This window comes from Pholis gunnellus (assembly GCF_910591455.1).
Source record: "Pholis gunnellus genome assembly, chromosome: 1".
In the NCBI taxonomy this organism is placed as follows: domain Eukaryota; kingdom Metazoa; phylum Chordata; class Actinopteri; order Perciformes; family Pholidae; genus Pholis; species Pholis gunnellus.
The window spans coordinates 25,791,542-25,818,849 of NC_136528.1; the positions used below are offsets into that span (position 1 = coordinate 25,791,542).

The 27,308-nt window shown below is 38.4% G+C and overlaps 1 protein-coding gene across 1 annotated transcript in view; it reads right to left on the reverse strand.

The window, feature by feature from the left end:
* The window catches only part of pcdh9 (protocadherin 9), a gene marked incomplete at both ends in the record, with an annotated part of 193,798 nt that overhangs the window by 30,915 nt on the left and 135,575 nt on the right, over positions 1–27,308 (reverse strand). The window contains one exon of the mRNA XM_079164748.1: positions 24,689–24,890. Coding sequence (XP_079020874.1) covers positions 24,689–24,890 — 202 coding nt within the window. The remainder of the gene's footprint in view (positions 1–24,688; positions 24,891–27,308) is intronic.

The window sequence follows — 27,308 nt, forward strand, 5'->3', positions numbered from 1 at the left end:
TGCATGGCTTGATGAGTCAAGCTGCTTGAGGTGTCATCCCTCCTTATAGTAAAACAGAGCTGCTTACGATATAGCAATTAATACAAGGGTCATGCCCTTAACTGGAGCAGCGTAACCTCATGTATAATCCTCTTCAGCACAGACTAGCCTGTAGCTATGTGTGCTTCGATACATGGCATATACTCATTTGCAATAGTCTGTGTGTTTAATACATACATTGACACATTTCTACACAAGTCTGCACTGTTGGCTTTACTTCAACAAGAAAACCATTATCTCTCTATTCATGAAATGGAAACATATTATTAACACAATAAAATAGACTTAAAGTGTGCCCTAAAAAGAAAGTAATGAGTGAAGTATTTCAGGACAAGTTCAGTGTTTCCATAGCTGTAAAGCCTGTTAATTTATCATGGTGAGTGAACAAAAGGTCAGTTCTATGTGCTTTTCTTTATTAAGCTGAGCGCTTTTACTGTTTGTTCACTTGAGACAAACCTTTAGCACAAGCCCCTTTCATCTGAAGAACCATTACAATTGCATCTAATCACTTTGAGCTTTGTGTCTAAGTGAGAACAAACACAGCGCAAACAAATATCAGTATGCAGCTGAGCACACGTTTTAGTGCAGGCACTATTGTGATCTCAAGTCAGGCTCGATGCCTGCGCAATGTTATCCCCTTACTGTTACTTTTCCCGACATACTTTGATTTAGAAAATCCATACAAGTAAGTGCAAACAAAGAAAAATGACATCCTGCCCACATTACACTGCAAAAAAAGAAGAAAGGAAATCCACATACACAGCTAAAAGTGTAGCTGTAAAACAAAATATATTTCTGGATGATTCTACAGCATATTTGAGTGTATGAGGACTATGCAACATACCAACCAGCCACACTGTCACTTCATCGTTTTTTGGATTTGTTCCCTCCCTACCAGCAGGTTAACTGTCCCCAGACAATGAGCCTCAGCTCTGCTTCAGGGTCTACAGAGTAGGGACACCAGACAGACAGACAGGCCTTGTATTCAGGCAGAGCCGATAGGCCTGGCAAGTGTGTCCTGTTTGGCATTTAAAACACCTCCGCTCACTCCTATGTCGTGGGAGAAGTGACGGACCTGACAGGCTCAGTCTCTTGGGAGCCACTGGGCCTCTTTCCAATCTCCCTGGGTCAGTGCGGGGGTGATACGCCAGTGAGGAGCTCCTGGCTAGAAACACTAATTATCATGGCTGCCTTGCATTTGGTAGTGCCGTGTTCAGCACTAGGTAGCGTGCACCTCCTGGTCACGCTGTCAGATACCTCACAGGACTGGCTCTAATTGTGGAGATTGTAAAGTTATGGGTGTTTAGGTTCAGGCTGCCAAAGGCAACTCTCTGCATCACTGACTTATGTAAATATATGGGTAAACAAACAAGTGTTTTACGCCCCCCCCCCCCCATACACACACACACACACTTTACTGCTGCTGTTGATATTGTTTGTCATTAATGTTCCTCTTTTCAATTTGTGTGGTTTTTATTTTTTGGATTGGTGAATCAGGGAGCGGCCGTGTCACAGATCGTGCACGTACCAGTACAGCATTGTAGCGCTCTCCGTAACACACACAGTAATGCCTCTGCCCAAACTCATGATAATTTAATAAATGCCTGAAGGCAGAGTTTGAGGCAGTGGACAAATATAAATATTAATTAACACACTAGGGACCCAAGTAATGTGTGAAAACTTCTCTGCCTATTGGCTGCTGCCGTATTGAAGGAAACTCTGGTCAGATTTTTAATGTGGTTCAGAATATGCATTAGAACTTCAAACATTAACTTCTAAAGTTAAAATGTTCTCACTGATATAAAGGGTTTAAGTTGGAAATGGAATGTAACTTGCTGCAAGTGCACCAAACTACAAATCTGATGGTTCCATTTGAGAATGCAAGAAGCTTTCTGACGTACCATATGAGTCATTGGCAATTTCATAAAAAAAGAACTTCCCAGAATCATTTAATACAGCTGAATATGGTTACTTGTCAAAGTCTGAGATCTCTAATTAAAGCGTTTGATCGATGCAAACAGAATCATGCGGTCATTCAGAGAGTATCAATTGAAACGTTAAGAAGAATGCGTTAACTAATCACCAGATCTACCATTCTTTCCTCAGCCACACAATACACACTTGTTCTTGTTAAAGACTCTCAGTGATTGGATACTGAGCATCAATAGTGTGACTATGTGACAGGTTTGAGGACCCTTTGGAGTTCTGCACTCCCACACTCCCGAGAGAGTGGGCAGTGTGAGACAGAGGTGGGCTGAGTCTTGACATTGCCCGTAGCCAACTAAAAAAAAAGTGTCACTCCCTCATTATTATTGCTTACAAAGGTGCGTAGTATCACTGCATGCTGCTTAGTATGTAGTATTACATTCAGTTGGATCTGTCAATATTTAAACAGGCATTTTGGTATTGTGGAGATCATCTCTTGAGTGGGGTTTCTACACACTAACTGGACACAGTTTAGTTGACGTGGCACAGAGATTATCAACTCCATATTCCAAAATAAAAGTCTTGCTGTCAATCTCTTCCTCACAAACACACACACACACACACACACCTACACACACACAAACACACACACACACACACACACACACACACATGCTAAAGCACACACATTAGTGTCCCACACACTCCGTATGCAGCAACAACATACTCTAAGCCTCAACTTAACTACTCAGGGGGATCAAAGTTCCGATCCCGTATTACAACACGATATAGTGTTGTCAGTGGAAAGGCTTAGACATACCTTACATTAAATTCCTGCATTGATTGAGCCGGCACTGAACAGGTGTGCCGGCGTACATGTTCAGCTTAGCTCTTCCACGTGAGAATTAAAAAGTCAGACAAGACGTTCTCTGATCTCTGGTAAGAAGAGGGCTGAAGTGCGAGGTAGAGGGAAGACAGATGGGTATGAGTTTTCCTGCCAGCTGTCTGACCTGCTCTGTACCATCAGGGTTTGGCACAGAAGGAGAGGAAGGTTCATGTTCTTTTAAGGAAAGTCTCATACAATGAAAGTTATGGGTACAGGTTGGCACAGAGCACTCTTGATATAAATCGTCTGGTCAGCACCTTAACCCTATAGCGAATCAACCGTGTAGTAGTGACTGAATGATGGGTCTATGATTACAAAGTGTTTTCATTGTAGTCGATATATTATGGAGGGGGGGGGATACATTCTAGGGAGGGAAGGCCAGCTGTGTGAGCAAGTAGTCATTGAGAAGGACAAGATGGCTTTAAATCATAAAAAAAAGAATGTTTGTAATTGATTCATAATTGTACCGCTGTCACTTTATGAGTTTGACCTGCACACAACAGTAAAGCATGGAACAGAATACAATCTTTTGATCCGGCAATATTATGAAATTAAATATTGATGATTTATTTCCAAACAATACAAAGAGAAAGAGAAGAGACGTGCTGAATGTCCATTATCCAGCATAGCCCGGATAAAGATAAAGAAAACACAGACAATATATGTAATTGTGTGGAAAATTGACTTCAATATCATTTCAAATTAGCTTTATTAGCTAATTAGACACCATGAATACATTACTGTTACATTACTGCTCCGCTTTTCCCTTAGAAATATTTATCTATGTTGCGTCTGTTAAATAAATCAATAACTCAATAGATACACATTCTCTTACAGCCCTATGTATTCAAGCTAACATCAGTTATTTAAGGATGGTTTTGGAATCTAGTTACTATTGTTGAAATGATCCATTGATGATTATTTAATTGAATGTACTACATGGATAATGGACAAGTCATTTTTGTCCATATTGGAGAGATATTATGGCAAAAACTCCGCTAAAAACAAATCTTCCAAATAACTGTCCCAAAAACAAATTTTACTTCAAACTTTTCCTTAAAGATACAGTGTGTAGAATTTAGGGGATCTATTTGCAGAGATGAAATATAATATTAATATGTTTTCTTAAGTTTAGAATCACCTGAAAAAACGAATCGTTTTTTTATCGTCACGTTAGAGCGAGTCGTTCATATCTACATACGGAGCGGGTCCTCTTCACAGAGCCGGCTGCCGTGTTTCTACAGTAGCCCAGAACGTAAAAAAAAAAAATCTGCCTGTAGAGAGAGACACTCGTTTTCTTGTGGGTTAATAGTTCTCCTGCATGTTTTGTATACAGGAGTAGTTTCAGTTGGCTAGGATCTGCAACCTTACATCTAGATGCTGCCGAATCCTACACACTGCACTTTTAAGATGTTATAAGAAGAACCCAATCGTGCTTAAAAATGACCAAACATGTATTCACTGTACAATATTTTTACCACTGTTTTCTAGCATTTCTATGTGAAATGCTGACTTTTTTAAAGTAAAAAGTTTGAGTTCAGCCCCTAAAGGATTGCCCTTCGTAAATCACAGTGTAACTCTAATAAACACTTTATCTGGGTAATACTGTCTACCATGCAAAATTGCAGCTTGTAATGGGGACAGATTAAATGGAATCACTCTCACCTAGTGGCAAATTCCACACCAGTAAGCAACAAATGGCTTGCCAAGCTCTGGGTGACATTTCCAGGGATTAGCTCATGATGTTAGGGTTCAGGCAGGTCCCAGTAGGAGGGACAGTTGCTGAGCATCATAACACCCTCTACTATCCCATACCCCCCCCCCCCCCCCCCCACACACACACACACAAACATAATGCATTTTATTTATTTATATAGCAGCCATAAACTACTTACTTTGCACTAAGCTAAATAAACAGAGACATCTAATAACAACATATATAACTATACAATTTAATCAAAAAAACAAAACAGAAAAGCACTGCTCTTGTAAAAAGCAGGTTTTAAGTGAGAGCAAGCTCCTACCACGTGCACACACGTCTTTTGAATCTGGTATACAGTCAGCTTGGCTGTAAAGCCCCGGCCAGATGCAAAAATGAACAGATGGGAAAGTCAAAACCTTGCTTTTCTAGATGAGCACGCGACCTACAATTACTTAGAGAGGTTGTCTGTATGCTGACTAAATTTTTTTGTCAGTAACCCATTGCCATTTGTGTGTGTATATATGAGTGTGCCTGCATTATATATCACCTGATCTGCCCTCTGTTTCGTAAGGGAATTAAATGCAGATATGACTTTGCATTTCTTTGTTTTAGCTTTCTATTTTCATTTCTTCGTGCTTCAGTCTAGATCTGACTTGCACTTGCTTGGAATCTAACTCAACTTCTTTTTGATTGTGATGTCTTGCCTGCAAGTTCAGCAAGGCCAAGTGAGAGAGGAAGAAAAATGAAAATGATGGAAAGCCACAAGTTCGAATATAGCATCAAATCTAGTGGGGGAAAAAAAGCCAACAGCTGATGGAGATGTGGTCTGGGGGTGATGCATGGAGAGCACTGCAAGGTTATATGAAGCATAGAGCAGGGCAGGTAAGTGAAAAAGAGTGGAGGGAGGTGGCAGGAGAAAATGAAAGGAATCAGTGGATGTGTGGATGGAACAGAGAAGAAGACGCATAGGGAGGATGGTGCCGCTCATCTGCAGAATGCTTCAGATGGAGCGTTGGCGTAACGGTCGTGACACCAGCTGAGTCAGAATACTGTCAATCAACTTTCCTTCCGCTGGAACTGATTGACGATGAATGACATTTAAATGATCAGCTTGTGACCTGCAAGTTCCTTTTCTACACTTCTAATGTGTAAGAGCCCAACTCATCTGTCTGCGTTTAGCTCTAGGACAAGAAAACCTTGATCCTCACAGATATTTAGCTCTACTGGGTTTATAGCCAAAGCGATATTATTCTACTTCATTCAAGTTAAGCACCTGAGAGTATTTGCATTGTGTCTGCGTGCACTTCCATCCAGTTGCAAATCATGATCTTGTGGTCTTCAAAGCGCAATGCCTTTAAACTGTTATATAAACATCAATGAAGTCACTCAGAGCACAGTTGAGCTGAGCTTTCTTTTAAAGGTTTTGTGAAATGAAAAATGCTTTTTTCTCTGTTGTTACCTTGAGTGTATTGTTCTACATGATGAAAATGATACATTTTTTAATAGCAATTCTATCCTTTTTTCATTGAAATGTCATTTTTTATGATACGCCCTGCAGTCAAGGGCATAGATTGAAATTTCACACAATAAACCACAGTCATAGAAAATACGTAGGTTTGTCAAAGCTCTCTATTCACTACTGGATTTGCCTTCAGTGCGTAGGTAGGGAAAGGACAAGCAATTAATCCAAAAGTCTCAACAGGTCATGATATATTAAAATCGCCATACCTCACCCTCATGCCACGAACAGCCACCACCAAACTGTCAGCCTGTGGGAAACTCTGTCCTTCTAATTCCACTGTATACTGACCTCCCAGAGGAGCTATGAGTCTTTGGCACCTTTTTTCTTCTCAAACTTGCTTTATTTTGTCTATGACCTTTTCCCTTCTATCACTTGCAGGTTCAGTTTGCATTCTACTCTCGGAGTGATTACTTCTCACCCTGTCAGCTTACCTTGACTTCACCTGTCATCCCTCCATCTATTTTCAATGTGATATTTTCTTTCTCACCTCTTATTAGTTGTGCCCATCTGTCTCCCTTGAGTACCCGTCTTTCTGTCTCCCTCTCTGTCACACACACACGCGCGCACACACACACACACCTACACACACAATACACACAGTGGAGGATCACAGAACCTATTTAATTTTAAGTAAATGAATGTAAGTTCATGAAATGATCTTCAATATTGCCATAAAATCAAATTCCATTTTTGATACTATCCAGAGTCTACGCACTGTTTCTGCTAAATCCAATGTATTTGCATTCAGTAATTCTGTGTCTATAGTAGTTTTAGAGTAGAGTCGCTTACCTGAGCATGACACATTCAGAGCAAAAGATTGTATTCATGTAAGGCAGTTTCATTATTACTGTTCAATCCCTACACCATATCAGAACTACATTAAGTTACCGCCAACGCAGATATAATAAGACATTAGCATTCAACTGGTGAAAGAGAAAGATACATTTTGAAGCAGCTATAGGAAACACAAAGTATTTCTCACTGCAGTTAGTGCTGTAAAAAAGTGTGTGTTATCACAAAATGCGGCTTCAAAACAAATTCACACCCAGTTTCTGGGACATGAAGAAAAAACTGTTACGGCAGTACCATCCACTAAACAACAACAGTAAACATGTCCTCTACCATTGCTGAAGTCCCCGTCAGCCTGTCACTAACAAATATGTCACCTTTGTTGACCTTTAATTGTTGATCCCCCTTCAGCTATTCACTGTCATTTTAAATACTTGAATGCAGCAGTGAGATGCATCATTCCACCAAGCTGTGTCAAAAGCAAATCAACAGTCTGTGAGATATTGTGCATGACACATTGATGTGCAAACAAATAATGTAGTGCCTGTGCTTTGTCTTGTGTTAGCAAGTCTTTAGCTCTCTGTGTGGAACTGCATTGGCTTATCAATAGTGAGGCAAGATCGTATTTGGGGAGTCATCAAATATTATATCTCACTGTGGTTCTTATTGACATTAGCATTTGTGCAAAAATCTATTTGTGACTGACGTTTACTGTTACAGGTTTCAAATGCTCAATGACAATTCTATATCCACACTGTTGTCCCATTACCTTCCTGATTGTGCTTCATATTTGGTTGAAGTTTGACCATAATAGTTTTTAATATTTTGTATCTACAGTATTCAATACTAATGGGAGACACTTCAAATGAATAGGGATACATTATTGATTAATATATATATGTTTTTACAGAAGGAATCTGTTTTTGTATCACTCCATAAATCAGAAAATACAGTTACACAATTGACAGTTCTATAAATCAGGCTATGAATGATATATGAACAAACTCTTCATCAACACATTTCAGAATATAGACAGGAATGAAGCTGGACAGTTTGGTGTATGTAACTGCTACTGAAATTATTTTGAGAAATTAGCCTTTTTAAAGCTACGTATTGTACACTTCCATATATTGTGCAAGACACTACAGGTGAATAGGCTAAATAATTAAAATAATAGATAACACCATGAAACTTCCCCAATCTATTACCTACATCTATATAATACACCTATATTAACTTTTGGTGAATTTAGGGAAAATAAATGGTCTGTGCAGTATATGATCTGGGCCAATTCAGAAATGATCAAAAAAACAAAATTTAAATATAACACAGATCAACTAACCAGAATAGATCAGTCTGTAAATACAATTATTCCGTAGATGTTGGCAATCAAACCACTGTTTGATTCCCATGTCGACACTCTGTAGTCTAATGTGCAACCAGGAAGCACTCATTTTTTATTTAACTGGGTCCTTCCAAACATCTGCTGGAGTTCTCAGTGTCACACTCTCAGTTCTAAATTGCTAAATTTGTGCAATTAACCAGAAGGCATCAGCTTGGTTCCTGGTGGATTTTTCCATGAGCTAAACGCCATATGCTTCACTCAGTGTACTTCACTGTACACACAAAGGCACACACACACACTCACACAAACACAATCTCCCCTTACACTCATGCACATTAAGGGACGGCGCCTGAAAGGATTCATCACGGTGACAGCACCACTTCAACATATTTTTTAGTTTGTCAGAAGTCTCTTTCTTGGCGCTTGTTCCTCACTTCTCCTGGGTTTCCTCTGGTGTATTGCTCTGAGTCCCGCTCAAAGCACACAGCAGGGGATTAGTCCCTATCACAGCGCTCACTACCCCCAGATCAGTTCACCAGGGTTAAGGTGCAGCTTTCTCTGAAGATACCGTTTTCTTTGTGAGAATTCTCACAGTGACATGTTGAAGGAGCCCAGTCAGAGTGGAACTTTAATGCTATGATAACCCATTTAAGTTGCTGTCTCAGTATAAATACTCCCTCTCTTGCACACTCTTTGTCTCTCTCTCTCTTTCTGTTCCTTTGAGCATCAGAGCCTGCAGGTTTGTGTGGCTGCTTGACATTGCAACAGAGGATGACGATGTTTGTCATTTGCCAAAACACTCTGGGAGATGGAGTATTAAAGCTAATAACTAATGAGAAGGGTGAAGAGACCGAGATAATCGGCATGTGCAACAGTTTATATATGTACAACGCATTTTTGATAAGGGATAGTTTTGGCAGATAAAAATATAGATTTAAATTTTCATGTCTGTGAGAGAGAGAGAGACAGCTGGAATTTTGCTCATGTGAGCGAATGATACAATGTGCTGTGAAGGTCCACATCGATGTCTGCAGGATAGAATGTCTCAATTTTTTTATATTTGGTTAAAATTCTGGGTTTTCTGTATTAGGAATGAAGGATCGTCAAGGATTAATTTCCAGTATTGTGCTGTCACCCAGCAAAAATGTGTTGAATAATCTTTGTCAGGTCTATAAAAGAATAAACTTCACCTGCTTCTTGTTCTCTAGCTAAATATGCTAGGCGACATGTAACAGAGTTCTCTTTGTGTTCAATGAACAGACACTTTTCATCCATCTCTCTGTGAGACAACACATTTCTCAACATCTTGAAGTATTTCTTTAATACTCAAAACCACATCCATAATTGCCCAAATTGGATGTAACATCAAACATTTTTCAACGTTTTGATCATACCCTGCCTATTGTAGCTGTGCGCTTGTCTTTCCCATCATGAAATATTAAAACTAAAGTTAATGTAGCCAATACTTCTGACAGGAACTAAGACAAGTTACCATGTTGCCCCAAACTAAAAACAGCCCTTCATTGGCTTCCAGGGTTATTTATGAAGCTTTGAATTCCTTATGAATGTTTAACATGTTTTTTAAAGAATGAATAAAGAAATAAAAGGTAGTCAAGGTTTCTCCATCAGGGTGTAAAGCTATACTGTATTGCATTATCATGTTCTATTATCACTTTATCACAGCAGTATCATAGCAAATCATAGCATAAGAATAATTTCTTGCCCCTTCTTCATATGGAATTACTTCTCAGCACCTTTTCATCTACCTTATGTGTACAGAAAGCATATAATTGAACATTTCTTGAACAATAAAAAGAGAGAAAAACAGTATCCGTATAAAAAACCTCTATGAGGACAAAATATGAAGAATAATTCCTATTGTGCATTCACACTTTTCATATAGTAACTCAACAATCCTTTTGACTCTAAACTTACAAATCTAAACAAAATTTAGGAATATGTGACACATATCAGTCCTTAGATTAGGGATAATGTTATCTCCAGTTTGTATCATGTAATGGCAAAAATATATATCAGTATCATGTAATGTTTAGAAACATTTTACGGCTTAGAAGAACAGAGTTAGAGACATTTAGCTTTGTACAAACATGGTTTAGAAACAGGCCAGGTACTGAGTGTTACTGTTTACTTTAGAGGGCCATGAAGACAGACACAGGAAGGTGAGAAAGGGTTCACACTGGAGGTTCTTCCTATTCTGGGGATGTTTAGGTTTACGTGAATGTATCTGGCAATGAGATCATGGGAAAATGTAAGACTGAGAAGCCAATGGAAGACATCTTTGACTTATCTAAAGGCGGAGACTTTTTTAGTATATAGTTTGTGAAGATTTGAACATATGTTGAAGAATGCTTCCAACACACTCTGCATGAAGGGCTGTGTTGGGTATTCTCCCTCTTGCAAGAGAAATTAAATGGAACGAGACAACTTTGAATGATTTGAAGACTTGTATTATTTTGATTTGCGAATAACACTCTCTTCTCCCGATTAACATAGAAATATTCTACGACAATAATGATGAGAGCTGAACATATACAAAGACAAAAATAAGAAACATAAAATCTGCAATTGCCTAAAATGATAATGACATGCCCTTTGCAAATCTGCAAGCATCTTCCACAAGGGAATTTACCAGAGAAAGCTCAGCAGGCATATATGTTTTTTTATTGTTGAATTCAAAATTATAATAAAATAAAATGATGAATTTATGGGGTTTTACGTCTAATTCAATTTTAGCTCTCATAGCCTATACACATTCAGGTTAAGTGAATTGTAAGCTTAAAATTGTGTCATTACTGTGAATGTTTTTATATGTTGTATTATATTACTTTTTAACACCTCCCTGTGATAGCCTAATAGCCATGAACTTAATTTATAATTCTTTAGTTGCCCTTGTTACAGTAGCAGATAATATAACGAAAAAATAAATATCTCCGTAGTTAATGTTCTGCAGATAATGTATCCGTGTGTAAAACAATATGTCCATTTTTTAATACCTTACATTTGACTTATTTCACCCAATTTATGTCATATTGTGGTGCCTAAGTCAAGGTCTGAAAATGAGCAATTATGAATACCTACAAAATGCTGCCAAATAAAGTTATTCATATTTCACATTCATATTGACATTGACTCGGGGGGGGGGGGGGGGGGGGGGGGTGTCTCTAAAAGTCTGATTGTGATTCCTACAATATGCTAACACTTTTAATTATGCGTGCCATTCCAATTGCTGGACATTTCACATGTAGCAACTGTAATCCTATGTGACAAAAAAAGGTGCCAGAATTGAGTTAATTCCTTAGTCTATTTCCCCCCAAAGTCCCATAGCACAAAATAGGTGGGATGTAAGTGTGAGTCACTGTAATTAGCCAATTAACTTATTGCACAAATAATTCTCATTCCCAACAGTGTAATTCAATAGATTTTTCTCCTCCCTATTGTGACTAATCATCAGCATAGAAGATGCTCTTCATCAGCCCACCCGTCTGCTCACACTGGCTGTTGGCACCGACTGCCACGATAATGACTGAGGCTACTCTGAGACGATGTTTACTAGCTGACAGCAGCACCCTGCTCTCTCTGTATGCTCCAGCAAGCATTTCCATTTAGCTCACTTCTGAAGCTCCTGCCTAATTTCTCTTTGGAGACAGAAATCCTTTAAACCCCATTCTATCCTGGGGCAACATATTTACTGAGGGCTGGCTTTCCAATACCTGAGAGAGATTAACACTGCTCCCTGATTTATGAATCCATGCCACCCACCCACAGGCTTGGTCAGGGGCCCTAGCTACTCTACCAAGCTACTTCCTCTTCACACAATGGGATTTAGGTATCAGAAGGAACACACAAACACACACTTACTCATATACAGCCAAACTGGGTTTAAGGGGAGTCTAAATTGCAAATATGCATAGATCATCCCTCAGAATTCCTCTTAAGAACAGAGTACACAGATTGGCAAGGGGTAAAACAGGCTGTCTAATGCTACTGCATTTTCCGGCAAGTAGAAATGACTCAAAACTAAACTTTACGATAGAAGATATCTCCTGGACAGAAACAAACTTGACAATTTATAGTTAGAAACTCCATACTGATGCATCACTTTGATATACAGTTAAAGCATATGCAAACAGGTACTCTAGGTCCGTCACCGCAGCATGCAGCTCTAGTCAAAAGACCTGTGACATCCATCTACTGTTTTGGCATCCCACCATCTCACTGGCATTGCTGGCTGCCTGTGACTGAGGTGGTCGGATGGCTGCCAGACTGAGTGACAGCCTGGTATTTGTTTATCCTGAATAGTCAATTGCTGGGCATCTGTACTACAGAAACAACAAAGCTGCTGGCAGAGAGTTCAGTTTTTCACCGGGTGTGTCTGTTACTCTTATTCAATTGAGAGAATGCTTTTAAATTGTCCTAATTTCGGCAATAACACATTCATAAAAGGCATCATGTCATGTATTGCTGTGGATAAATACACAACAATAAAATCAGACAGTTATAGTGCAGGCAACATCTTTGCAACATATGGTTTATGGTTGCAATCAAAGCACATGCAGGGCGGCCTAAGGATATGTAAAGATGTGTCTGTGTGGACGAGACTCAGCAGCAGCACAACCTGTGGCATGGTACTGAACACACGGTGAAGATGTTTTTCTTTTTCTTGTGACCTTTTTTGTATTTCATTACTTTTTTCTTCATTTTATGACGGTGGATTATTAAACATCTTCTGTTAATGTGACTGCTATTGTCTTACCGTGGCCCATTATTATTAGTGTAACTCAGACAAAATACAATTTCACTTGGTTTAAAATACACAGCATAGAAAATGTGATAGCCATGTTGTAACTGATGGGCTGGATTAGAATCTCGCTCATATGCCTTTTGTTTCTCATCATTTCTTTTAACTATGTGTACTACAGTGAACATGGAATTTAAACATATAGATATACAGATGTCAGTACGGCGCAGCAAACATTAAGTATGAATATTGTGTTGAGTTTAAACACTAGCAGCAGTAAAGGGCTATACATATCTCCTGCGTCTTACTGTTTGCTTTATGGCCACAACCTCATGTCTGGATTACTGCAACATGCTCTTGGCTATGACACTAAAGTGCTTTCTTCTACCCCCACAGCTCATCCAGAGTTCTGCAGTCTGTTTCTTGTCCAACTAAAGTCAAAAGTGTCACTGCCTACATTACAACAGCTGGTCATATGCTGTATAAGAGCTTGTACAGAATTCAGAACTCAAATGGTTGTGCCCAAGAGTGAATGTACATTCAGCACATCATCCGAGCCCGCTCCCCAGCGTGTGCTCTGCACTTTTTATTTTCTCTTCTCTATGGCAAAATAATTACATTCAGTGTTGCTTCCCAAAATGCATTGTGTGTGTCCTTGAGGTCTTACAAACACATTAAATGCATCTCCTTCCCCAAAATGTGCAAAGCCGATGTCGATTCTAATAAGTGTTAGCAAACTAGCTTGCAGCTTGCTGGCACATAGCCACATATCTTGTCATGGTATTGCCGCATAGAACCTTGAAGTAAAGACTCTGCATACATGTTCCATCCCTGATAAAATTGAAAAATTGGTACAGAATAAGCCAAAACACAAAAATTGTCATCTCGGTCAAACAACAACTTTCTGTGCTGAGCCCTATAAGAAATGAAGGATTAGGTCATTACGTCTGCAGTGTGAACTTACGATGAGACAATGAGATAAGATATAAAGACAAGGGAATTTGAACACATTAATTGCAAGACCACTACAATCAAAATAAGTATAATTCAATATAACTGCAATCTGTCCAACATTGTCTGGGGCATTTTCTGTCTTTGGCTTTGATGGAACCTCACGGGAATCCGAAAACACAGCTCTCCTGCTCTCCTGCCATTCATTGCAGAGCTCAATGATTGAATTGAAAATAACATCATAAAATGCATAGTAGCGCGGAGGTAGAGTCAAATATTTTATGGCCTATTCATTCTGTAGAAGTATGTTTTCCTACCAGTGAGTGAATCAATCCTCCTGCTGTGAGTGCTACAAAGGCTCGTAGAAGCCAGTTGCCTGACCGTGACCATTCATGGTTTGTTAAGCAATATTTCCACTGCCACCAATATAATGGAAGCTTTGCTACTTTCGTTTTATTGTAAATATATTCAGCAGAAGTTATAAAACCATATAGAACAAGTTGTGTTCATCAGCCATAACCTGTTCAGTGACAACTTGAGTCAGTATGGTGGTGCTAATGAATGCTAAAAGTACCTCTGATATATGGGAACAATGCTTTTCTCGTCACGGTCTGCAGTAAACTACTCAGTACATACATTTTCTTCAGTAAATAGTGGAACTGCTAAGTAAAGTTGCAAAGTAAATCAGTTCCAGTTTTGTGTGGCACAGTAATCCAGCATTTCCCATGACAACAAGCCTGGTGGCACAAAGGTAAAATGCAGTGAAGAAGCTGCCAATCTTCTCTGCCACAGAGAGACAATTGGGACGCCAGGGAAATATAGCACCAGCAATTTGGCGCTAACAATCATTAAAACATGGCACAGTGACCATCTTGCTTGCCTGCAAGCATATTTTCACAATATTGCGATGAAGTAAATAGCCCGCATTCTGATAAAATATGGAGACATCATATTTCATCAATGTCAACATCATGATTATACCATTGTAACAGTGATATTTCACCGTATTTCCACATTTAGTGAAGAAAGTCTTGGTTGTTTAAGAGTCACAATTTAAATGTGTTTCATATGAATACATATTGAATATATTGAAAAGATGTATCGGACAAAGCAGTGCAGAGTAGAATGGAGCAGAATATCTCAACAACGGAGTTATCCTTGATCTCTTGTCCATCAATGATTAATGGCTCAAGTGGTTCCATTTTCATGGTAGAGGACATATCTTGCATTTGAGCATTTCGGCCTTCTCTGCCAAGACCCTTAACAGCTACCCTCTCCCAGTCACATTGTGCTATTTCAACAAGCACCTCGTCCACTCACCCCTACTCCCTATGTGCTTCCTCCTCTGTTCCTGTCAGTTGGTCATGTTTCCAAGCATAAATAGTGCAACCGACCATTTTGGTGAACCGTGTTCCTGTTAACATCACTCATCTTCAAACAGATACAGTTCAACTAGTGCTTGACTACCTGCCCAGACCCCTGCAACAGAGAAAGGGATGGAACCACTCAAGAGGAGCCTTGGAATTAATCTACTGCAATTTTGCACAGACTGTTCAAAACTTAACCAGCAGTATTAACATATGCCATCATGTGACCAATGCAGTTTTCCGAAGAGAACAGCAGTCATATGGATGACAACTGAAATACACAGGTATTTTCAAGACATTTGAAGAAAAAAATGACCAGAGCTGTTATTTTGTCTGGAGAGGACAGTTCTTCTGATATGTCAAGATGATGAAACATGTAGCAAGAAAAAAAGCGGTATATACTGGGGGATGAAGAACGGTACATACAAATGTGCTAACTCATGGGATAGATGCAGAATGATGCAGGCATGCAAAGAGGGGCTGCAGATGCATTTACAGTAAATAAAATAACATATATATATATATTATATAATGCACATGGAACATGCAAATGCATTTTAGTAAGCCATAATAACCTTCTGTATTGGGATGAAAAAAAATAGATAACAGACAAACAGAAACAGAAAAAAAAACATAACAATTTCCCTTGTGTATGTGCAAACAAAATGAGGTGCAGAGGTGCAGTGTGCTGACTCACCTCTGGTTCGCCTTAAATGTGATTAAATCATGAATGAGTAGGAGGATAATTTGCCCCAGTAGGTAAAACACCTAGTATTATTTGCTTGCTGTAATCCCCAGCAAAGTAACATACACTGTACAATAATTGCTGACATTGCTTTCTCCGCTGCCTACATTTTATCATGGAAGGCATTTAATATTCTACAATATCTGTTTTTTATGGACTGTGAATATGTTGGTTAACCACGCCACTAGATACGTAATAAAATATATTAAATTGCTGCTATTCATGACCAAAGGGTCTTTGATATTTTGTCTGACTACAAAATGTGTTCTTCACTTACATTTTATATATATATTTAAATTGTAAGAAAGTTTTTGTAAACTGATGAGTTGTATGAGGAGTGATGGGATAGGAGTGAGATAGTATGCCGATGTAGCTAAGAGGTTTATCACTAGCTAGAATTAAATGATTTATTTAGCGGTTTTATTTCTTTATATATAGGTTGGGTAGTAAATTATGTATCTAACATTTTGGGGAAAATATTAAAAAAAAAAACTTACATAGTGGGCCTTTTAATTTAACAATTCTCTGCAATGCAACATATTTGCATGATGGGATCTTGCCGGTTGGTTTTGTAGCTACAGATGCCAATTGCATTACTCTGTCATAAATTGAAAAAAAGTAATTTAATAAACCAAACACTAAAAGGCAGTCTGACTGACCTGAGGGGGGAAAAGTAGGAAAGCAACCTTATAAAAGGCTGTGTAAATTGTAATGTAGTGTAAATTGTAGTGTGGATCAATATGATAGTGAAGAACTACACAAACAAAAGTAGTGACTCCAGAATAATAATACTTTAACATATAGTGCTTTTGAGAAGTAATTAGTTGTGTCTCTTGAGAAGATGGATGAATGGATAAGATACATTACATCATTATAATGTGTTTTTTTTTGCTAACCCCTGCAGGCTACCATTGCCAAGCTTTTTTGTATGCTGCTACTTTTGTTATGTTCGTACCTGCTCTTTCTCCAGGTCTAGACTTTGTTACTTCTGTCTCTTTTCAAATATCAGTTCTATCAACATTTCTACAAACAAGTACTACAGAGTAAGCCATTTAAGCCACAGGACAACCAGCTCTACAAGTCAAGATATTGCCAGCCACTTGAGTCACAACTTACTGTATTTCTTCCAGCTCCACCCTGTCCTCTTTTCCCACCTCCCCTGAGATCATTCCTGGGATTATAGCCACAAACGGCACACAACTCAGAAAGTTGTATTTGTAAACATGCATACAAGTTCAACATATTACATAGCTTTGTTGCATAATAATCAGTGTCAAAAACTACAACATCTGTATAGCTTTTTAAAGAGAAATCCTGCCTTTTTCTTTTGACAGATAGTTTAAAACGGTTTAAACAGAGAGTCCTCCTCCCCTTGATTTATATTGTCAGTGATGGTGATTATTGCCCTATCACAGCCCATGGCATGTGACACTGACTTTTTAGATGGTAGGCAGCAGATACTGTGTTTGGAGTATATGAATGATAACAAAGGCTGTACTTACAATGCCACCACACTGCTCAAGAGCCCATTTAATTATAGGACATTCGTCAAACTTTTAGTGTGATTAGTATAGAAAAGCAGGGGGATGAATAAACAACAATCTTTAACAAATGTGTTATTCACCAAAGTTTTATGAACTGTGCACACAACATTAGATGGCTTACTCTAAAGCTAAAAAGTATGCAACTGCAACTGACCTACTTGGACTTATTGACCTTTTCATAAACATAAAGACCATTTTCATTCTACCAAGCCTACTGTATATGTGTTGCCCATGAAAATTATGAATTTTTGTGAGGAAGGAGTGCACAATTCTAAGGTATCATCTGTAAATATAATGCTTTGGAAAAGGGATGTGAAAATGAACACACAACTTTCCTACAATAATTTAAAAGAAATCCGTACAAAATGGGACTTTCAAATGCACAGACTGGAAGATATTTAGGTAATTATGATTTCCTTTTATTATGATTTATTTTTCAGGGTTTTTCTCTAGAATTATTTAGTATTAATTTGTGTATGCACGTTTTTGCTGTGGGAGTAAGATCAGGCTCACTAAGGAATGCAAAAATGCATAATGTTTATATTTTTGATAAACATACTCATGCAGCCCAATTGACATCACAGCGTGACCTCTTCACTTGTTTTGTTGGCTCTCCTCACTCATCTCCTGGGACAATTCAGAAATAATGTTAAGATTCTGTAGTTTACAAGGCTGATCTGTTATAGTTTCTGTTTGGTTTGATGACATTTGACCTGTAGAACTCTCAGGTCACCAGACATGGGGCTCTCGGTTGTTTCATCGTCTAGATTTGAAGCTTAAGGGTTCTTGCTAGACAAGAAGAACAACCTTTCTCATTATATCAGATCCGCACAACGACTCATTCAAATTTCATCTCACAGTCCATTTCTATTTGCCTTTGCCTGTCTGTATATGTGTGTGTGTGTCTGTGTGTGTGTGTGTGTGTGTGTGCGTGTTTGCGTATGCGTGATTGTGCAAGTCATCTTTTTATCTAACTGCCCTGTGTTTCTTGTCCGCCATGCTGTTTAATCATTCATATAACACTTTAGTCAATAATGGTGGTTTTAAATGTTTTATAAATAAACATGACTTCCCTGTCTCACCCCACTCTCCTCCCTGTTTATTCTGGGCACTCTCCTGTCATGTATTATTTCAGCTTGTTTGTAGTCTAGAGACTCCCATCCATGCACAACCAATCTGACAGACCTCGACAGTCCAGTCATCAGTTGTAATATTTTCTTTTTTCAGAAATGTTACTGATGACAGAATTATGTTTCATCCAAAATATGCATTCACTTGGTGAATATGTGACTCGGTTGTTTATTTGATTCAGTTCTTTCTGTGAAAAGCTGTCGAGAAAAACCTCGCTCTATAATTGCAGACGGACATGCAGCGTTCCTAAAAGATATTCAGCATATGACTATTACTTTGCTCCTTGCTGTTTATTTAATGTAGCTTAACAGGGGTAGAAGCTTCAATTACAAGTCAATATGTTTGTGTATGTACTCAGTAAGACAGAAGCGGAAGTATAAGCAAACTAATTAATGAAGCATCAATTTTAGAAATGCTCCGGGGGTCTGTTATCTTACAACTGAATTGATCCTAAACCTGTCTTGCAGATCTATACTTGCAGGCTTTTCCCAAAAAGATGCAGCTGAAGAAAAGTGCGAACAGTGGAGATCGATATGCTTGGTAAAAATGAATAATTAAATAAGTAAATGTAAACTAATATGCAAAGCTCCTCGTTAGCTCCAGTTGTACATTTACAAATGTTTTATATCCAGCCATGTTCTCCTGAAGGAGAATGTCATTGTTGTTGTTTTTTTACATGAATGAATGGCTGAGAGGTTTGTATTTACGTCTATATTGTTTGCATCTTGCAATAAATATTGATATATTCTTGATCACTTTGTGTTGTATCTATTTGCCTTTTCTGTTGAAAAACTATGGGTTTGGAGGCAGTAATGGCCTTTCAATGTCATTTATAAATGCTTTGTAAGGCAGATAGTCCTCACTTTAGATGACGTCACACAAAATACTAATGACTAATGACTAGCAACTACCTTAATTAATCATGAATTGCAGTATTAATAGGCATTTATAAAGCATATATTAACATAGTCCCTAACCATTAGTGCATATCTAAATCGTTATATATATATATATATATAAATGCATGAATAATGTACATCTAAATAAGTTCTTAATCATTTACTAACACTTTATAAATGATGTTATTAATCATCTATATACCCTTAATAATTGGTTTGTAATATATATAATACTTAATTTACAAATGGGCAATCCATCATTTATAAAGTATGAAAACACAATCACGAAACACATAATAGACAAACTTATTAATCAAGAATAAAACATTTATAACTGTTATGAATTGCGTACTAATGAGTGTTAATGCGGGAACAATGCTTTACAAATGATATATCAAGTGTTTACTCATACTTAACTAATGCTTCATAGCGTGTAGTTATTATAAAGGGTTACCACTCTTTTTTACCAACTCACAGACAGAACTGTAAGAGGACCAACAACTGCAATGCAGCGGCTTGTGTTCTAAGTCTTTGTGCCCCTTTTCTTGTGTCAATGCAGGGCGCAGAACACATGTGTCACGCCGGCCAACTGGGATTTTCTGAGGTTATTTCCTGGATAGCGCTGGTTTGGTATCTTGGTGACTCGCCATGTGCAACAGTGGAAGGAATTTCTTTCTACCTTCATTGTACATTTTTCAACCATGCTTAAATGTGAAAAACTGTTTCATTCCAATTATGCCGTTTGATTTGTGAGTGATTGCTACTATCTCTGTGATCCACAGCGGTTGGTAGGCTATACTGCAGGTCTTTCCTTTACCCGGCTGAATCTCTTTACAGCAATCTGGAGGCAGCAGGTATTTGTTAATATGCGGTCTCTATTTAGAGTGATGATGAATTACGCACGACAGATTAATTCGTTAAACATAATATTGCAAACTTGCCACAGAAACATAGATGAGGATGTGCCTATCGAATGAGTCCATTTTTACAATGTGATGTATATATTAACTTTACTGTTCTTTGTTATGATTAGGATTTTTTCCTATACTTCCAATATTCTACCGATCCCATCTGACCGTGATTTGACTTCTTCTAATCATCATGTTTGTTGACTACAAAAAAGTTGGTTGAACAGAATGACTTAATCTGGGTTTAAAGGGGCTGAATTCCAAATTCAGATCATATCTACAGTATGTTTGAGGGAATGCTTCCACATGGTGACAGCTGAGCCTGAGGCTAGAAGCTATTGGTCTTTAACCCATGTACCTTTGGCATGCCATGATATATAGTCCTGTTATCTGTTCGTTTGTGCACTTTATTTCATATTTCACTTTATTTTATTTTATATTTCATCTTTATTTTATATCTTACTTTATTTTATATCTCTCTGTACATTTTAATATGTTTCTACTTGCACTGATTGTTGTTGATTGTTAAATGTTATGCACCTCCCGTCATGTCAAATTCCTTGTATGATCAACATACCATGGCAATAAACGGTTCTGATTCTGATTCTGATATGCTGTAACTCACTTTTGCTCTGTCAACTAAAACCCTTCTTTGCCCGCTCTTTCTCCTGGTGTAGACTTTGTTACACCAGTCTATTTTCAAATACTATTAAAAGTATTATTCCCTGTCAAGGGTCTTGGGTTTAGGCAAAAAAAAGCACTTGGTTAGGTTTCGTAAATCATCATGGTTTGGTTTGAAATCACCTAAAATGACCAATAGTCTCAACTCCAGAAATTGCCGCAACTTGAATATTTAATGTTGCTATGGCGTGCTGACAATGGCAAAAGTGCAGACGGAGCTTACGGCGCTAACCGGGGGGGAATCAGGTGGGCGTTACACTTCCGACGTCGTGGGTTGGGCCGGCTTTATCAGTGTTAACCACCATATCAGTGTGGTCCAAATTAGCTAGCCAGTTTAGCACACAAACTGGGACTCACATGCACTAAAACGCATGTGCTACCGAACCAGCTCCGTAAAACGATGCTTGGATTACAATTTTCTGCTCAGGACGCCAACCCTAAAAAATACTGCTATAATAATGCTCTTAATTTGAAATGTTGCACCTTTAAGGGCAAGAGCAGCAGCTAAATCTATCAAAGTAGGCTTAATCAAATTTACTCTGTCACTGCTGACTGTAAATCTGGCTGATTTTTCATGATGCTGTTGCAAATCCATGGTATCTACTCTATTTGTTTCATTTATGCTTTGTATTTTATGTCATTTTTTATTAATCTAACATGGTTCATTGGGAATTTATTACAGCAAGTTACTTTAAATCAACCCATCCTTCTCGTCAGGACCATGGACAGCGGATGTTAAGACGCTCTTAACAGTCTTGCTTGTAATTGCTTTTTGGGGAATTGTTTGGAAAACTTGAAGAGCTTTTTTTGTAAAACTACTCTTAGAAAACTGCAATCAATCATTATTGGAAAACAGGGCCCTGTGAGTTATTTCCCCTCTCTCACTACAGTTGCTGACATAATACTGTCAACTTTGTTTCTCTCTTCACTAAGAAATATCATAATGTTGACTGAAACTGCTGTGTCCCTCATTACCATCCATCTGCTATTGTTATTTTCTCCACACATGTTTAATTGATTTTTTTCTTATTTTGTGTTTTTTACAAACTTTTTTTTTGTGCAGCACAGCTTCAAGGCTATTTTCAAGTCACAAATAAATATAAAACATGTCATCATAAACTACTCTGTTCTATATATATAAAATGCTCACAACTCCCACATTATGTGTTTCTTTTGTTCAGATGAAAGCTACAACCTACGCATAGGTCTAACCACTTTCCTGTATTACATAAAGGATAATTATTAAGTTCACCTTTTTCAAAGTGAAACAGAGAGTGAGGCCAGAATCCAAAGTTTATTTGTTCAGTTTTACGTCCAATCACTAAATCAGTTTAAAATGTGACACATGCAGTCTGTTATGAAAACCCCAGGGGACTGTTTGGCTGGTCAGTGCTTTACTTTGTAATCTCATCAGATTATGTGTGCAGAAGCTGTCCAGAAAAATACGAGTTAAAATTAATTTCACTCAATTATTAATATATTCAATATTTTAAGGCACACATTATTAAAGGTTAATGCAGTTGTCATATTTATGATATATTTTACATCACCAAACAACATATTTATATTTTTTATAAAATTGTGTTTATGTATTAAAATCTAAAAATAAATAAATAAATATATATATTGGACCTGTTTGGATGTCCCTAAATGCCAATTGTATATTATATACATTTAAACACCATTCGCCTAAATTATCAGGACTACATACCGATCATCCCCAACTGAAGTCGACTTTAATCTGGCTCCCTATTTTTTCAATATTCTGCACGAAAATTGAGGACTGCAGACATATAATAATTTAACAAATCATTTAAATTTTGATTTCTTTAAATTTGTATTTCTTTAAGAGGGTCTTTTGAACATTATTAATATGTCAGAAAAAAAAGGCAATACTGATAATATTGGCAAACCTAGAACACGACCACCCTCTGTCAAGGTCCTCAACTGAAATGCTGTTGTTTTTAATAGTGTTGGAAGATACTTTACATGTCAACTTGGAACATAACAGTGTCAAATATCTTCCAGATACTGTTTGCCCCTGTCAACAGACTCAGAGTCATATCGTGCAGTCGAGGGGGGGGGCTTTTGAAGTCTGACAGAGACTTACTCAGAACTAGTTAACCTGGGACCACTAACTACACATATTTGAGAGCATCACCAGCAGGAAACACATCCCTCATACAGGAGACATGAAATCATTACAATGCCAAGCAGCAGGTCAATGATCAAAGACCATTGTATTCACCGTTAATAGTTTGCTGACAGGAAAACAACACCAACAAAACAGATCGCCATTGCTTAAGGAAACACAAATAATGTGTTATGCAGGAAACAGTTACAGTAATGTGAACCACCTGCATCAGGGCTTGTGTAGTATGTTTTAATTTTGTACAGTTTAAATGCTCAACACTTGAATTTGCTGTACACTGGATGCAGCTTCAGACAACTAACCATGACTCTCACTACCCTTCTATGTCTATCTGCACAATATATATACATTTAAAAATATATGAGCATGCAGATGAGGCAGTCTACACATTGTTTGTCAGTTAGCTGTACTACAAATGCACGTGGTTGTGCCATATGCAGCTCCATTCATTTGTGAAGACAGTGAGTCAGTGGGCCTTCACAGAGTACATCTGCCAACTGTGAGTACATCTGCTAACTTAGAGTCTGTATGAAATCATACGAACGCAGAGTTTACTCACAGCCCTTGTATGTACGTGGTGCTCGCTGCTCCACCCTCTGCAGGCAAGCTGGCATTGACCTTGGGGCAATGCGCTTCATCTTCGCGCACGCTTCACCTCTTAATGATAAAATGAGAAAACTGGGTCGGAGATGTACATTCCCACCAGAAATAGTGTGAAGTTAACATCTTCAGCTGAGCACCAAGACTTCCAACTGGGAAATCATCTCTAAATAAATCAAATGAGTTTCACAAATAGGTGAGGAGCCTATGGGAGGCCCAGGTTTGCTCCTGGGAGGAATGAACAAGTCTGGATGATTAACTGAGAAATGAATGACCTGCTCGTGTATCCACTAGAAACCTACTTGGGCAATCAAATGACTCCAAATTAAATGATATTTGGTACGTTGAGTTCTTTATAGAGACCGATGTTGTTTTTCATGACTATTTATCATTTCAGCTCAAGGAGTTTTAGTCATTCCCTGAAGAAAAATCGGAAACACAATTAATTTGCTTCAACCACGAAAAGAAAAATGATTCAAGAAAAATCATGTTCAGATCTCGCTGTCTTCCATACAATAAGCAGAAAATTGAATCAAAGTCATATTGTTTTTGAAAGAAAAGACACTACCACAATGTCTACTAACGGAACAATTTTGCAGCTTTTGAAATTGTCTACAACGGCGCTTTAAACATTTTGCAAAAGCGAGAATAAGAGAGACAGGGAGAGAAACACAAAGAAACCGACCATGCGCTCATATTAAAAAGCAATGGCAGTCTGCCATGAGATAGCATTACAACTCACCAGAGTTGGGATCGGAGTTGCCGTCAGCTTCAGTCCTCTTATCGGGGGAGGCCTGCTCGTAGAAGTCGTCCTGCGCCTGCACCAGAGGGAGAGGTTGTGTGAGGAGGGAGCCACTGCCTACAGGCTCGTGGTCCCCCAGACCGCTGTCACTGCAGCTCTCCTGAGAGCCATCCGGCAGGTGAAACGTGACGCGCCGCTGCGACTAGAACCAAGAGCACAAAACAGAGCCTCTGATGTTAGTGCTCTGCTCTGCCCCCTCAAAGTTTTATCCCTATAACACTATGATTTGACACTGAGCTGAGCAAGCTCATGCTTGACACACTGATCAGTACTGCAGTGTGAAATAAGCAGCCTTAAGAGATTGTCTGAACGATGTAAAATGTATTAAACATTTACAAGTCAGGAAGGCATTGACGAATAGAAGGGTTCATTTCCCGTTTCAGAAGACTGATTGCCGAATAAAATGTCTATTTTGACCTGGGCCGCGTTATTGATGGGAAGGGGAGGCAACACATGGTAAATACAGTCACGTTTCACTGCACAATGACAACCAATAACCGCATGCAAATTAAACATCATGCACTGCTACAAAAATTGAGCAAGGTGAAAAGTGCAAATTGGTGAGCCTTTTATAAATGCATGGGTAATGCATAGTGTAATTAATGTCAGGGATAATTAATCAAGGCCGGGGAAATGTCCAGATATTGGTGGCAGCATATTATCATGTTTGTGAGGACTGCTTCAGGGGCATTTACAGCCCAATTGTTTAGTTTGTGTTGTCAGTTTGTCTGCGCGTTGGCAAAGTCAAAGTGGCCTGCAGAGTTAACAGAAGTCGCCCCCAGGGTGTCCTTCTTCCCACGTTCCGCACTCTCACTGACGAGAGGTATTTCTTAACCCAAAAGTGTTCCTGATACAAGTCGTATAGCTCTCCTGCTGGAGATATGCATGCTAACACAGACGCAACGCACATACACGCACACGCCGTCCTTAAAGCCATCCTGATTAAATTTCCAATTGTTAATTCCGAGTGTCTTTTCCCCTTGCTCTAATGACATTTTCCTCAGGCTTTTTCATAAGTCCAGACACAAGCCTCCAGCTAACCTTTCGTGAGCACAGAGAGGTCCCTGCCACATCCTTGGTGATGACAGACAGAGACGGGTTTTACAGTAATTATTGGCAAAAGCAAAGGTCACCCAATCTGCAGTCTAATGCAAATGACCTCATTATATATTTTAGAACTGCTCCAAAAAAAATGCAACATTCAATTAACCAAAAAGATGGAATAAAGAAAGGAAATGGGGTGGTGAGGGAGGCGGGGGTTGGGGATGGATTCAGATGTAAATGTGTTCAATTTTCATGAGGGACAGATGATGTAGACAGACAGACAGACATATAGATAGATAGATAGATAGATAGATAGATAGATAGATAGATAGATAGATAGATAGATAAAGCTCTTAATCTACAACTCAAACTCTACCAAAACCTGTCTGCTATAACAACGCTGGAGGAAGATGTCAATCCTTACATGCCCAGCGGTGTTGCAATGACACTGATAATACTCAGATGACAAAAGGGACAATGGATTGAAATGACAAGAAAGAATGTTTTATGAAAGTCGGGGCTATGACAGCTATGTGTATTGCATGGGTGTCGTTTATGACAAGCCACGGTGGATTTAATTATATACTTAGCTTTTTTTTATGCCCTTTTAAACAGATTTAGTTGCAATCAACAGTAAAATAAGATTTATAGATAATCACTTATCTTATTTGACAGTTGAATAGGCCATCTATGAAAGGCCTATCAGAAATAAAACCATCCAAAATCCAGTATATATTCCCAAAACTCAAAATCAGGATTTGAACAATGCTTCACATTTGCAGTCTCCAAGGAGAACTGAAAGTGCAGAATCAAGTACAATTAAATGTAAAGGTCTTGTAAAACACTAGGAATCTGGATAAATGTCACCGGTAGTAATTATAAAGAGGCAGATGATCAGATGTGGCATTTCGAAAAGAAGATGACATAATGGGAAGAAAAAAATCTAACTCTAACGGGGCTCCCTCTTTTGTTTGTGTGCGTGACAGCTAGAGTATACTGATTAGGAGATATAGTTATCTTTTTCACATAAGGTGAGGCATGCTATGGGTGTGTAGTTTAAAAACAAAATAAACCCTGGAATGCCGGAGGGTCAGGCAAGCCCTAAAGGTTTGGTGTATTTGCAGTTCATTAACAGTGGCTTCATATGTTTTTCTTCCTGCTGATACCAAAGACGTTGGCCTTGGGCAAGGTAGCCATCTATTTGTTGGCTGCCCTGGAAGTGTCAAGCTATCTATACTGATACTGGCAGCTTTTCTACCAACTCTTTCCAGAGTTAAGGAGGCAACTATATATTTTTACATGAAAGTACTATTCATCGTGTATATCTAAATAGCAAACCTGGATTAATGGATTGAATAATTAAAGAAATGTGCTAAAACTGTAGCTGATCAAAGTGTATTATAAACATGGTGTTTATCCATTAAACTGGATAAGGTGTAGGATTGGGAGTGATGTACAATGTACGGGAGCTTTTCCAAAGCTTTTCTAAAAAGGCTCAAGATAAGTACATGACAGT